General features: G+C 41.8%; 1 protein-coding gene across 1 annotated transcript; it reads left to right on the top strand.

Moving 5' to 3' along the window:
* Nucleotides 1-11164: 11164 nt before the first annotated feature.
* LOC115738182 (double-stranded RNA-binding protein 2-like) lies at nt 11165-15123 on the top strand. Its single transcript, XM_030670720.2, has 3 exons — nt 11165-11708; nt 12903-13122; nt 14006-15123. The coding sequence occupies exons 1-3, from the start codon at nt 11463-11465 to the stop codon at nt 14731-14733; spliced, it is 1194 nt and encodes a 397-aa protein (XP_030526580.1). The 5' UTR covers nt 11165-11462; the 3' UTR covers nt 14734-15123.
* The last annotated feature ends 512 nt before the right edge of the window (nt 15124-15635 follow it).

Raw genomic sequence — 15635 nt, 5'->3', positions numbered from 1 at the left:
CCATGGTGAGTTTGTCTTAAAAGTAGAGTGGGAAAAAAAATCAAGCCAAAAGTTGTCTTCATGAGGTTTCCTCAAGGACCTAGCTACATAGCCGACCCGAACCACACGCAATGTGATCTGGAAGAGGAGGAGAACGTCACGTTTAAACTCATTTTGTGTATTGCCGGAAGGAAAATCATTGCGAGAGACGATGCCCGGTTTCACTGGTTCCAGGATGGCCACTGTTCTAGAAATGATCTCTGGTAATGATCATCATTTTGCAACAATTTCTGAAACCAGTAGATGAACATGGTCTTCTAAGAGGGAAGGTTCCAAATACGATTCGTCCCGTTCATCTCTTTCTTGGATATTCTCAGCCACTCAAATTTCAGAATACAGCAAATCTTCAATAAACGTAGACCTCCATGTTTGGCAAACTTCTGTTTACATCACATTGAGGTTTATTTGGTCCCGCAGCTTGCCCATCTTTTCTTCAAAGTGTAGGAATTCCTTGTTGTGGTACTAGTGTTATGGTTCCTAATTCGTATTGTTGTTATGGGTTGCTAAGGTCTAACATATCTTCTTCTCCTTCGAGCTCCATCACGAACTGCCTTTCATAACCGAATAGGCATATCTTTAATGTGGTCCCTCGACCTTTGGTATATATTCAACTTAGTCCTTGAACTATATGGAAATGTTTAATATTAGTCTTCTATTAATTTAAGTTCAGGGACAATATGGCCACTAAACTTTATTGTCCCCGAACTTTAACTTTATATGCAATGCGGTCCCCGAACTTTTTGTTCAATGTGTTTCCTGAACCTTTGATACATGTTCAATTTAGTCCCCGAACTATATGAAAATGTTCAATATTTCCCCTCCATTAATTCAAGCTTTAGGACAACATGGTGCCTAAACTTTAGCCTTATGTGCAACGTGGTTCCCGAACTTCTAATATATTCAGCGTGATCCCCGAACCTTTGGTAAATATTCAATTTAATCCCTGAATTATATGAAAATGTTCATTGTTGATCCGGAAACTTGAATTAATGGAAGGTCAATGTTGAACATTTTCATATAGTTCAGGGATTAAGATGAACATGTGTAAAGATTAAAATTTCCCAATGGGATTATGTACTTGGATTAGTAGTGCAATGGATATTCGAGTAATAAATCATGGGCGATCGATATTGGTTTTGGACTAGTTTAAGAATGACCTCTATGAAACTCGGTCCCGAAAGCCCCAACCGACTCCTAACGCTGGGGGTGTCAACGGGCCAGCCCGAAACTTAGCAGCACCGAGCTCGGCCCTACCCGACTCGGCTCGAGCCCGAATTACATGTACCCCAACTCTTCAGGCCGGGTCGGATACTTTTTTTCTTTTCTTTTTTTTTAATTTTTTGAAATCAAAATCACTTCACAAACCTATCGAATGAAAGAATATAAAAATAAAAATAAATTAAATTAAAAAGAAAATATGGGCGTTAAAAAAAGCTGGAGCCGCTCGGGCCGGGCCGGCCCGGCCCGAGTACCAAGCCTGGCCGGAAAAGGCCCGAAAATTAGGTGAATTTTCAGGCCGAACTAAGTCGGGTAGAGCCGATGCGAGCTTTTTTGACACCCCTACCTAACGCCACCCCATCGACCTACCCTTCCCTCTATAGCCTCACTCCCCTCCCCCTCTATAAAAGCCTTCAAATTCTCTCTCTTCTTCAAGAAACCGACAAGTAGACTTCTATTCTTGCATATGAGGTGCTCTGTTTTTATTCATTTTAGCTTGAAAGGACAGCTTTGAAAATGGGTATGTGTTGCGCATCGAAATCCTTCGACAGGGCTTTCTTGGTCATGGGTTACGGGCCCAAAATGACTATAGCCCAAAAGGGATTGTTAACGCTAGAATCTTTTATCGAACTTGATCCGTTCGTTTTCCGAAAAGGGGTTTTGGGTCAGTTTTGGACAGAGAGTGTCAAATGCGATAGATGTCTTTATTAACACAAAAGGCGTGTTACGGACTTTCGACAACTTCGACAACCTAATACGTGCAATAGTAGAAGTATGTAGCAAACTTCGACACAATTCTGGAATTAAATCGACAGGATCGGGCATTGATGTAGAACACAATGCTGGAATTCAATCAACGGCACTGGACGGGGAATCATAGGACACAATACCGGAATTGAATCGACGGCACTGGACAAGATGAGCGAAGGGTACAACATCGAAATTGAATCGACAATCTCGAACCTAGTGAGTAGACGTCGGAATTTAATCGACGACACCCGACTCTGGATATAAAACTCGCCGGAATTGAATCAACGACGGGAATCTGGAAAGCTATGACTAGGCTAGACTAAAGACTAAGAGCTAGTTGAAAAAATATGTGTTTTTGTGTTTGTTATGTGTTTGTGTTTTGCCACCGTGGGGTATTTATAGGCAGACTCTTTGGTAACCGTCAAGTGGTTTCTTCCTTTGGCCTCACGCTTCATCCTTTTCCATAAGCCACGTGGATGACGGTTTCCCAATCTTCGTACATTTTCTTTTTACCTCGTGGGGATTACCGCCAATCTTTTAGCAACCGCTTCGATCGTGGCCCTCCTTCGCGCGCCTTTCTTGCTCGGGAAGGAAATGGCGCCAGAACTTACCCCGACACGTGGCACCTTTTTGATTGGTACTTACCTTGCCTCGGTGTTCTTTCCTATAACCGATCGCCGCCCCCCCTCACGTGCTTATCACGAGCCCTCTTGGATTGTTTTAGGTATCAATAGTATGAAGAGGAGGAAATCGGCTTGCATGTTAAAGAAGATGAGTTTTTATGGAAGATCAGATGTTTGATCTAGCATCCTTAAGTCTTGGTTAATTAGAATCAATGTTCTGATCGTGGTATTTGTCGTTAATTTGAGTTGGAAGATGACTGGATATTTGGGCGTAAATCAAAGGAAGAAGAAATGGTCAGAGTCGTTCTAGCAACATTCAAACCCTGTCTTTTGGAGCATCGACCTCAGGCAAGTGGAGCCTCTACCCTTCCTACTAGACTAGCTATGGTCGCTTGATTGGGCACGACGACGCTGTTTGGTTATGGGTATGTTCAAGTGAAGTTTGGCTTGCTAGAGTTAGGAACTAGGTTTACATGTTAGATCCATCGCTTGAGTTGAAGTCTATGGATCTTGGGCAAGAGGAGTTTATGGGCCGATCATCAGAATTGTCGTTGAAATGGTGTGAATTCGTGTGGCTGTGTTCGTGGGTAATCATCTTTGAGGCCGCATGGGGTCATGGTGATTGCTCGAGTTCTGTATGCTGCATTGAGGGAGTTTATAGCGTCGAGTAGTCACGGGATGCCTTGCCGTGGTGTCAGTTTGCATGGCATCTAAGTATCAAAGCACGCATTGTGCTTGTGGCGTGAAAAGTGGCGGTCAAATATGTGTGATTGATTGTTCGCTGTAACAAGTCAAGTGAATCATATGTATGTGGATTGTATGGTTGATGGTGGGACTACATTTAATATAAATAAAAGAATTGAGGTCCCAACGACCTGTGTCCCAACGAGGACGTTTAACATCCGCTTGTGTCCGAATGATACCCAATGGGACCTTAGTGGAAATCGAAAAGTCCAAGGCATGTGTCCCATTGAAATGAAATGCCTGAGGCCTGTGTCCCTCGAAAGCCCCGGAGTTGGGGAGAATTGAGGCATGTGTCCCTCATGATTTCCATGGCCGATGTCCCATGGACGAAAAGTTGAGGTATTTATCCCTTATAATCGAAGCCTGTGCCCCTCGAAGATAAAAGTGAGGCCTGTGTCCCTCAAATAACCATGACCTGTGTCTCATGGAAACAGTTCTGAAGTGGAAACTAAAAACTAAATGAATCTTGTGTGTGCTCATGCATGTAAGGGCCGTATTGCACGATATGTGAACTCTTTGTCGAGTCTCATCCATGTGTGGTTGTTTGGTTGCCATTGGTTGGTCGAGTCATGCTTGATTGGGTGATAAATAGATAGTTTAGTCAGTAGGTTAGATGCTTTACTTTCTGAGCATTCGTTCACCCCTTGTTGCTAAACCCTTTTCCAGCTAGCTAGGTTCTTCTGGCCGCAAATGGAAATGATGAACCTAGAGCACGTTGGCGGAGAAGAGGATAGTACTTGGAGTAGTTTTTTCCTCAATTCCTCCTAGTGTATTCTTAAGTTCTGTTTAAATAAAAGAAGATGTACATACATATATGTATATATATATATATATATATATATATATATAGCATTTTAAAACAATTTGCTGAATGATCTTAATGTGTGCATGTGATACAGGTGATGAATCCTACTAGGGTTATACCCTATTAGGCGTGCTTGCCATTTTCCTTTTATGCATGCACTTGCATGTATTTCTGTACGGCCGCTTGTTTGTGTATAGATGATTAAGCTTCCGCATGCGCCCTCTAATATATACGAAATATGAGATTAAAACAGAGCTCGTAATTAGTGCGAACAACGCCTTGGGACATCAAAAGCTCTTATTAAGGTCACCGAGGCACTTCAATATGTACCAAAAATCTATGGATGACATTGAACAAATTAACAAGTTCACAGGTCAAATTGCATATCGGGCCAAAGTTCGGGGATCATCCCGTAGCGAAAAGGAGGACAAACTTTCACATTTTTTGTTGTTAATGGCATCCAAAGGATCGCCGGAATAGATAAATAAAAGAAAATTTCATTGAAGCTGTTGGGCATCACAAGATTCTCTACTACAAATAGAACAAACACAAAAAGGATTTCAATCTCAAAAAATTTTGCCCAGATTCCATTGAGGCTCTTATCTCTTCCTTAGAATGAAGAGATAAAGTACTTAAACTTGTCGTCACGCAGTGGACAATCTAGTAAAGGATTGAGTAACGAGAAATCTGGAAATTCCATTGCTAAGCATATGTTCTAACTTCCCCAAGAAGAAAATCGTGGGCGACAGAAAGGAATAATTTGTGGGCAAAGTTTTACTATTCTTCGTGTTAGGACTGGAGACTGGGATGTGCAAAACGCACTATTGCTTGGCCTTTCTTTCTTTTGTAGTTAATTTCTTATTTCTCGTCATTGTTCATCCATAAACTGAGGAATCAATTCCAGGAGCCGAAAGCGACATGCCTGATTTCAGCTCGCCGGGCAACATCCCCGCTTCCGGAATTGGATCCGCAACACAAAGCCGGGTTAGGAACCGGGTCGGTGCTCCGATATTCAAAGTCGCGTGATCGGAAGAGGAGAAGGGCTCAAAGGATTCGAACTAGGATAATAGAAAGTCCGACTACCTTGCCTAAATGGGCTCTTTACCTTCTTTAGTCATTTCTCTAAGTGAGGCTGCCGGGGTCGCAGGTTGATAGGTACGTACTGGCAATTGGGGATACGTATGAGCAAACTTCCATTGTTATGGACGATTGCACCCGGGTGATGTGCGGGGCTCTATAGTAGGGGTGATATGTTCCCGGTCTGATCCGGTCCGATTCCCCTTGAGAATCGGAAACCGGACCAGTGGTCCCATTTCCCAATTTCCAGAACCGAGTATGGGGCCAGTCCAAACTGTCCAATGTCTCGTGATACCCAACCTATTAATGCATTTGAAAAAAAAAACATGGTGGACACAAAGGTCAGAAGAGCTGCTGGGATCAATTTTTTATTGTAAGAACAAAATACTTCTGTATATCAATCTACAAGACAAATTGAGATAACCTTAAAGAGTAGTCTTTCAAAAGCAATGTTATGGACCCAGGGAGACGACAAGCGTGACAGCCATGAGTGTGTTGTTTCCGGCGACAAGGGATGTCGAAGCTCTGACAGTCGAAAGTCCCCACAAGTCAGGGGAGGAGGAGGAGGAGGAGGAGGAGGAAGAAGATGGATATGGAAACCGGATGCTGGTCCGGCTGAAGAAAAATGGGCGTCAACAAACCAAACCCAAATTGGAAAATACAGTGTTCTTGGGACTGGCCCGCTTAGAATTGATAAAGGAGAGATGAGTAAGCTGGCCCAGGACAAAGGGAACTGAATTAGACATTCTTATGGAGATGCTTGCACGAGGGGATTGCTGTGAAGATTGAATTGATCAGAAGAGGTGCGAACACCAATGGACAGATACAGTTTTATAAATTTTTTATAAAAAAAAATGGTCAATTCGAGCGGGCGGTCCATCGATTCCGTTCCCCACCGGAACCGGGAACCGGACCGCCCTATCGCAGATTCCAATTTTAGGAACCGAGCACCGGACTGAAGCTTCCTCGGAGCCAGACCAAACTCACTGGTCCGGTTGGTTCATTATGCTCAGCTCTACTCTACAGTGGTCAAACCGTTTTGAGGATCGATGGGTGCATGATTTTTTAATTGGTGGTGGCACCATTGTGATTGCTAAATAGATTATGAAAATTATTGAGCAAAATTTATGGCCCCGACAACCCTCATCGGTTGCACGAATAGTACATAAAAAACAAAAGAAAAGAAGGAAAAAAGAGAGAAAAAATTGAAAATGTACTAAAATATTACTAACAATTGTCCACGTCAACACGGGTTGTGCCACGTAGAATGGCCAGCATACATGACGGCGATTTTCGATCAATAGTACTCAATTTGCAACAAATGAAAATGTTTAGGATTGAATTGGCAAAAGTACAATAATTTTATGACTTTTTTTTATAATTTTTTCAATGTTATTTGCATCTTATATTATTTGTTATGTACATAAAATGAAATGGGCTCTGTCTAAGCAAGCTTATTATTAAGGTTGTCAAATAAGTGGATCGGGCCAAGTTTGGATAATGAGCTATTTACTACTAATAACAGAGAAAGGGCTAAGGCAGTCCCGGTTATGACACGTCTATGGGCCGGATTTTCTGCTGACAGAAGCCCAATAGGTTAACTCCAAGGCACGGTCTACTCATCTAAGTGAAGTTGGAAAGACCAAACTTGTCCCTAATCCTCTTTCATGGAAGAGGAAAATGGACGGAATGTGCTCCTTTTATGGATGATGTGATAAATATAAAAAAAAAAAGGCCGCAATTTGGAGTAGTTTCATATGGAGTTCATGGCCTAACATGAGCGACGCGACTTTTGCGCAATGCGATTGGCTTCACTCAATCGACGGCGATAGTGTAAATGCAAGCATTACGCCATTTGTCACCCGATTCAGGATTAGATAAGTATAGAATGACTATTCTCAGTCACTTACCAAGTAGTGTAATCGTCCGAGCTCCATGATAATATATGCGTGGAATCTTCTTCTACCCGTTGCATCCCGCTCTAATGGCACTGTTTCTCCGGCAAAAAAAAAAAAAAATTGCGCTCTTTGTTCCGAGTCGGGACATCCATGGACACAACCCATTAGCAAGCCACTCCACTACCGGTATAGAGGCCAAATAGAAGGTTGCCCATCCAACCCAGCGGATCCATTGTTTATGCGGCAGTGCTATGCAAAAAGGTAAGCTTAGTAAGGTATAGGTCGTGGATCGTCAACGAGTGATTACAAGTTACTTGTTAAGAAAATCAAGTCACGATCAAATTGTACATTGAAATGAGCGAAAGCTATCTTCCGTATTCATTGTCCTTAAATAAAAGGGATAAGTTCAATAAAATTCCTAAAACTTGTCATGCAATGAAATCTTAAAACTTTCAAGAAGTGCAATCAAGTTCTAAAATTTGTCAATTTAATGCAATCAAGTCATTCCGCTAACACCGTCAATTTATCTAATGAAAAATATTGATGTGGCATTTTTCTATATGCTAGGTGGCTTTTTTTTAAATTATTTTCTTCTTTAAGTTTTTATTAGATCAGTTTAAAAAAAAAAAAAAGCTAAACTATAATTTTAAAAAATAAAGCTGGAAGAGAGAGAGAGAGAGAGAGTGGAGGGGGGATGGTGGGTGCAGCCGCCGCTCATCCGTGGAGTTCGCCAACCCCGAGCGAGGTTGCCTACTTGCTAGCCACGATGGAGGCCTGCTCAGGTCTAAATCACCCGGATTTGGGCACCCATCCCGGACTTGGGTGACGTTGGCCCTCGCCGGATGCGGGGAATGGCCAGCAACTCGCTAGGTCGGGATAAGGCCTCGTTGACATCGGGTGATAGCCGACGAGGCTCACCCACACTAGGGCCGCGCGAGGCCTTACTCGAGCCTAGCGACCTCCGCCAGTCCCTCCGGCGATGAGGACCAACCACAACAGCACCCACCAACCTCCTAACATTATCTCTCTCTTTTTTCAGCTTTGTTTTTTATATATAAAATTGCAGGCTTCTATATTTTTTTTTATCAAATTAAAATTAAAATTAAAGAAGGAAATAATAAAAATGCCACTTAAGAAAAGAAAAAAAAAAGCCATCTAGGAGAGAAAAAATAATTGAAAAATGTCACATCAGCATTTTCCGTTGGATAAATTGGCGGCGTTAATGGAAGGACCGGATTACACTAATTTGACAAAGTTTTGAGATTTCATTGCATTTTTTTGAGAAGGTTTAAAAGTTAATTATACTCTCGCGACAAAGTTTTTCAATTTCCAGTGAATTTATCCCTAAATAAAAATCTTAGATTAAATACCACAGTTCACGTTCGAACTCGCGAGCCGCGGCTTCCTTCCGATCTGCGGAAAGATTGATCGATCCCAGTCAAACCCAACTTTAAATGCCACAACCCACCCCCAGCAGTGGCATTCTCGTTATTTCCCCCCGGTCAAACTTTCATCACTTTTGGAGGTTAAAAAAATTTTAAAAGCTCTGCCTCCCCCACAGCTTTAATTTTTTTGCTGTTCATTTTCATTAAATGCTTAATTGACCCAAAAAAAAAAAATCAAAAAAGTTTCGATATCGCATTTGAATAGTCAGCGAGGCCTGACCAGAGGGGGAAGGGTACTCTCGTCTTTTCACGCGAGCCACGCGGACCGTAGTTTTGTATTTGCCTTCCAACCATCTTTCTTTCACTGCAGTCCTCCTCCTTTTTATTAATGAGAAAAAGTCGGTTTAAAATCCTTTTCACAACTCGTATTTTAGTTTTCAATCAGATTAAAAATGATTTCGGGGGTGACTTCAAGGTGTCTCGCATGGAAAACACTTTGTATTCCCAATGTGGAGGATAAACCCTTGAAAATCGCGAGCTATATCAAATTACCCATATAAATGAGACAGCATTTCGAGCACAATATGATCGATATGTTCGATCTAATTAATATCCAGTGTGGAATCTTGAGGGTTCCATTTTTGGTTCGAATGTAAAGACCCTTGTGCGTGCCTGCTTGTAAAAATGAAAAGTCCCCTATGCCATGACGATGAATTGAGTTGACGATGATGCACTAAATGGCGAGGGTTGTCATCGATTCATCGCATATGTTGCCAGCCCAAAAAATATGTAATACCCCGATTGTAAGTCGAACCTAACAATGCTAGCAAAATATAATAATCACATATCGAACGTCTTTTGTCGTAAAATTACTCTAAAACGTTGGGATAACGGTTTCGATAGTTTTTCATGCGATACTTTTTCAATCTGTATAGCTCATCCACACATGTGGCCTTGATGGGTGTCACTTGATAAGACTTGGACATGTGTAACCATATCGGTGGGAGAGTAGGGCTCTAGCAGTGAGGCAAGAAACCATAGGTAGGAGTAAGCGGTTTTAGGTTCTATACAATTTTCATATGAAACTCATGACTTATCCATCGAAACAGATTATCATTTTGTAGAACCTACCCTGTCATAGGTTTCAAAGTTGGCTCCAGAGTCTATACATATTGCACCTATATTATTAATTAAACGATTACAGTGAATCATCACTTTTAACGACCATAATTTGCTGTTATAATTTACTGATAACAACTCATATTTACACACATAAATTTTTGAAACTTGAAACCTACCATGCATACCTTGAAATTTGGAATCGGACGGGTTTCCCACCGATCTAGTTCCAGATTTCGGGTTCTACCATAGAAGCATACTCGCCCCTCCAATCCTCCCGCCTATGTTTCCCTTTTTTTTTTTTTTTTTTTTTGTATTTTAACTTTTAGTTTTTTATTGCTAAAACTAAAAATTAAATTCGAATTGTATTTTGACGAAATGGCCCTTGATTGGTCGGAATATTTAGTGGGCCGACGAGGTGAAGCTTTTATTTGAAATAGACATGACATACTTTAAGTTTTTATTTGAAATAATGATCATTTCAAGTCTTTATTTGAGGATAATAAGGGCATGTTGGGCCCTTATTTAGAATTTTTCCCTAGCGCAGCATAAGGGAAAGATCATACGTAGATTAAGGGCACGTTTCGTTTATGCTTCGACAAAAACTAAAGACAACCTTTTGCTTTATCGTCACAACCTAAGACAATCTACATGTCAAGATTATAACGCCGTGGAAAGTATACGTATTATAAGGGGAAAAAGGTCAAAGAGTGTCTATTGCACGATTTGAATCAAACAAAAGGTTAAAAAAAATACAATAAAAGACTATTCGAACACGTCATTAAAAGTTAGAATTATTCAAACAATCCGCATCATATTAAGAAAAAGAGTGACAATTTCACTGTTAACCGAAATTCCTTCCATAGAATTGGAAGATAACTCGGAATTTGCACATCTTTTGCAGCTTTTCTACTTTGTTATTCGGAAATATATAATGAGATAACTCCATCGAATTTTGTGTTCGAAATAAAAAGGAAATATAAGGGGAAGAGGAGGAGGAGGAGGAAAACGAAGATAAAAAGAAAATTATTTAATCAAATAAAAGTCGTAAAGAAAATATGTGAAAAAGCTCACATCCATGCGGCTAAGGGCGCACTTGACAATACTTTTGAAGTATATATAATTTCTGCTCCAAAAGTGTTTACGTAACAGAAATCCGTTTGGTTATGCACTTTCATTATTACATTTCTCAAGCATTTTTTTTTTTTTACTTCAAAAGTAATTTTGGAATCACTTGAAGAAGTAAAAAAAATTAAAATTCCTCTCTTCAGAAGTAGAAAAAATCAACTTCTGCTCAGAAATAGAAGTGGAAAAATCAACTTCCGACGAGAAGTTGATTTTTAAAGCAGAAGTGTTGTCATGCGTGTCCTAAACTTTATGTCGGACTATCTACTATACATATGGAATATGTATAGCATAGACTCCCCTGAATAAAATAATTAAAAAAATAATACAAAAAAGGGAAAGAAGAGAAAAGAAAAGAGGAAAGGCCCCATTTCATAATTTCACCCATCTCCCCCCCCTCTCCTCCCGCTCTGGTCTTCAGTCTTCGCTTTCTCTGCAGCGAAGAATCAAACGCGTCTCTCGGTCCACGGCCGGTGCGAGAGGCCGAAACCCTAAGAAGAAAGCCTCGATCTCGCCGGAGCGTGCGATCTCCGACGAGTCTCCTTCCGTGAGGGGCCCCCCTCCCATTTCCGAGCCTCGATTGATTCGCCTCGCGGCAAATGCTCTCGAGCTAGAATCGGCCGGGTTCGGGCTCCTTTGCAGGCGGAGAGAGGATTGACTTCGAGAGGTGGGGGCGAACATGTACAAGAACCAGCTGCAGGAGCTGGCGCAGAGGAGCTGCTTCAACCTGCCCTCCTACGCGTGCATCAGGGAAGGTCCCGACCACGCCCCTCGCTTCAAGGCCACCGTCAACTTCAACGGCGAGAACTTCGAGAGCCCCAGCTACTGCTCCACCCTCCGCCAGGCCGAGCACTCCGCCGCCGAGGTCGCCCTCCACTCCCTCGCCACTCGCGGCCCTTCTCACTCCCTCGCCGCTCGAATCCTCGTGAGCCTTTTCCCCTCCTCGCCTTCTTTCTGATCGCCGGTTTTGCTGTTTCCTCTTTAATGTGCCTCTGCCTAAACTCTGTGGCGTTCGATTCGGACGATGCTTTGGTTTCTGCGGGTGCGAGCATTCTGTTTTAAGTAGCTCTACTAGATGTCCGTTTCTCTCCGATTAGGTCTCGAACCGTTGATAAGTGCCGTTTTGATGTGCCGATTCTAGCTGGCCATGCGTCGGTAACATGCTTAGAGTGTTAAATCCACGGTTTAGGGGTGTGTCATGTGTGTGTTTTGAGCAATTTCAGCGACTATCATGACGTCTGCTTGTGGGGTCGGTCACTGAGGAAATGGATCCGAGTAAAGTCAATTCTTTCTGCTTTTCTGACATCTGTATCATCTCAATCAGGCAGACATAATTTTGAAGCTAATCGATGATATTTGTGATTCCATGAAGCGGAAAAGTATCAGAGTACTTGATTCTTGCTTATTAGCTAATCATGCTGACGCCCATCACAGTGATTCACCGTGTGTTCCTTTTAATATTTTCGTCCGAGTTAACATGGGCAATTCAAGATAGAGGTCTGGCCGGTTCATGTCATGGAAGATTTAGGAGCTGGCACAAGAAAAAGCCTAGGACGATAACTGAACAGACTTGGGGATGGGAATTCTTGGAGAATCGTAGGCATTGTGGTTTCCGCTTTCTGATGGTTCCGAATTTCATATTACATTTGAGTTTCTTTTCTTTGTTCAATCTACATCAGAGCATTATGGTTTCATAGGCAATTTATGTCCTTTTCTTTCTACATTCTCAGACATAGAGTTGGATAGTCAAATGATATCTTCGTTGATTAGTGGGTTTATAATGGTAATTGCTCTTAAGCGGCCACACCTTTTATGTACTTTTTGTCAGCATCATTAGTATTTTGTTTAAGTTTAAACTTCTTATAGAGGTCGTTGTTAGGTAGGCTCAGGCCCTCTCCTAACTTGCTGTCCAAGCCGGCCATACAACAAAATTTGTAAAGCAAATTGCGGGCAAGTCTTTCTCAAGTAAGACGTTTGCCCAAGCCCGTCCATTTACCTCAGGGGGGCCCTACGGGCTTGGACGGAGCTGCCTGTCCATTGCTCAATTCTACTTGTTAGTATATCCATCATTCCAGGACAAGTGTTCCTTTATTAATTTTGTTGTGTTTTCCATTGTTAGGATGAGACGGGGGTTTATAAAAACCTCTTACAGGAGATTGCACAAAGAGTTGGAGCTCCATTGCCACAATATTTTACATTTCGATCAGGCCTAGGCCACCTGCCTGTGTTTACAGGCAGGGTAGAGTTAGCTGGAATCATTTTCACTGGAGAACCTGCCAAGACGAAGAAACAAGCAGAAAAGAATGCAGCAATGGCAGCTTGGTCGTCTCTGAAGCAATGTAAGCATTTCTAAATTTTATCTGCTCAAATTTTTAAAAATTATGTGATAATAGCATGCTATGCTGGTAAAAGAAAAGGCCTAAACACTGCCTTGGTTTTTGTACGTTTACTACATGTTTTAGTGCATAAATCCTGTTGAATCTCTCTATGTGAAAGGCCGGCTCCTTGGGTTTTCTAAGATGATTTAAAACTAAATAGTGTTGTATGTTGTTGTCATTTTCCCGATTTCTGTGTGTCTTAGTTTATTCACGATTAGTACATTGTCGTAGAATAACATCTTCATGGCTGAAGCACGGGGGTTCAAGGGCCATAAGAATGGCAAGTATAATTGTGTCGCATTCATAAAAACTGCGCCTTTTGCAGTACAGGCTATGAGAGGGGTTATTTTCGACTGAAGTGATGACTGAACCTAGTTTGATTGCACTTTGGTTGGGGATAAGACCGGGTTTGTTTTACATTGAAGTGATGGCAGTTTCTGGAAATAGTTTCAGCTAACCCACCTTCAGTGATTTCTATAGCTTAAGGCATGTAGGACACTTGAAAATGTGGTGAATGCAGGCAAAAAGCTGTTTGCTTTTTTGCGGGAGTCCTTTATGTTATATGAAATTATCTGTGGTTTTTTCTGTCACAGGTCCTAATCTTCTTTTTACATTGAGTAGATTTACTAATGGGTTGCGTCTCCTCTTTACTCTAGCTGAAGTTCATAAACTTCTTTCCCTTCTTGCAAAAGTGTCAATTCCTGTATCTTTGTTAGAGCCCTACTCTCCCACCTGATATGGTTACACATGTCCAATTCTTATAGAGTAACATCCATGAAGGCTTCATGTGTGGATGAGCTAGTCTCTGATATTCGAATAGTATTGATTTTTCGTTTATGTGCAGTGTCGAAAGAAACTGCTAGTACATCATCTGAGACAGAGAACAATGATGAGCTGGAGCAGATAACGATAGCACGAGCTTTACTAAACTATCGTTCGAAGGAGAAGGCAGCATTGGCTAACTCCCCCAGCGGCTCCATACCATTCGCGAAGAAGTTTCAAATTCAAAATCTAAGAGCAACTAGCCCACAACCTCCACCTGTCACCACATCAAAGATCCTTCCTCTATTTTTCCAAAAAGCAGCTTCTCAAGTCAGACCTTCACCGACATCCGCAAATGATAGGCCCTTGCCAGTTCCAAGGAATCCATCTGCGGAAGCTCTTGGGGCCCGCCTGCAGAAGTTCCCAGCTGCTGGAGCTGTTCCTTACATCCCCATTCAGCAGTTTAGGGCACCATGCCGTGGTATTGCACCCCCAGTGGCAATAAGGACTGTAACACCAGTATACGCTGCTCCCCTCCGTCCACCGCCTTCAGCGAGATTGCCAGCTCCGGTCATGCAGGCATCACCCGTGGGAGTGGCCCCACCTGTCTGTACCGGGCAAGCTGTGCCTGTATTTGCTGCACCACCGGCCCAGAGGGAGAATCCTCCAATGGTTTACAAAGAACCTCCTTTTACTTCTATCATTTCATGTGATGGGTCTCTCCCTATTGTGGAGGAAAGGAAGAGTGCACCTGCCAAGCAGCAGCAAGAATCTGAGGTTGCACAAAAAGTGAAAGAACTAGCGATCTAAGTGGTGTTCTGGGGAAATTAGGAATTTGTGAACAGTGTTAAGGCCCCTGTTGTCTTAGGTTTTGTTTTGTTTTGTTTTTTTTGTCTTCTCACCTTGTTACATTAATGCCCCTCTCTTTTGATATATTCTCTCTCTCTCTCTCTCTCCCAATTTTGCTTTATCCTATCTCTTCTGAAGATGTAGTTGTCCAGTTCTGTTTCTGAGCTACATATGCAATAGGTTAAATTAGCTTCTGTTCTGAAGATGCGGAACTTTTCGCAGTTTCAGCAACCGAACCATCCCCTTTTTCCCGTATCAGTAATTGATTAACATTTTGGGTTTGCAAGTAGTGATTTAATTATACTGCCCCGTACTCGACTCACAATCAATATGAGCTCTAGTGGCTTTGTTCTACATTATATTTGTGGGATGTGGTTCGCACTTTCCATCGACAGGAAGGTACGTGGATCTAAAAAAGCTTCACCATGGGGCTTTTATAGTTTAAGCTCATATTTTTTTCATTGGTAGTTTGAGCTTACGTCCATGAATAGCTATTGCTATATATATATTTTTTCGTTTGTAATTGAGTTATGTAATGAAAGGTGCGATGTGCTAATTATAGTGAAATCATCTACTGAACGTAGTTTTAGTTTAAGGGTGAATTAGGACAAAATTTTGTGTCTCGATTTCTCTTTCTCGCTTATTTTCGTTGTGATTTTGCATCGAATACTAATATCCAGTATTGGAGTGAGGTTTGTAGGTTGGGTTTCTGGGTGAAGAGAGATCCCAAAAAAAAAAATTCGAATTTTGGGAAGGTATCGGCTTGTCAATAGCTAATTGAAGTAGAGAAGTTTGGAGGATAGGATTTCGAGTTATGGAAGCTGAAGATGGAGATTTTGCTCGTGGACGGAGATCTATGGCAC

Source organism: Rhodamnia argentea, chromosome 8 (assembly GCF_020921035.1).
Source record: "Rhodamnia argentea isolate NSW1041297 chromosome 8, ASM2092103v1, whole genome shotgun sequence".
Taxonomy (NCBI): domain Eukaryota; kingdom Viridiplantae; phylum Streptophyta; class Magnoliopsida; order Myrtales; family Myrtaceae; genus Rhodamnia; species Rhodamnia argentea.
The sequence above is the reverse complement of the archived record's forward strand: the minus strand, read 5'-3'. Positions and strand labels throughout refer to the sequence as shown.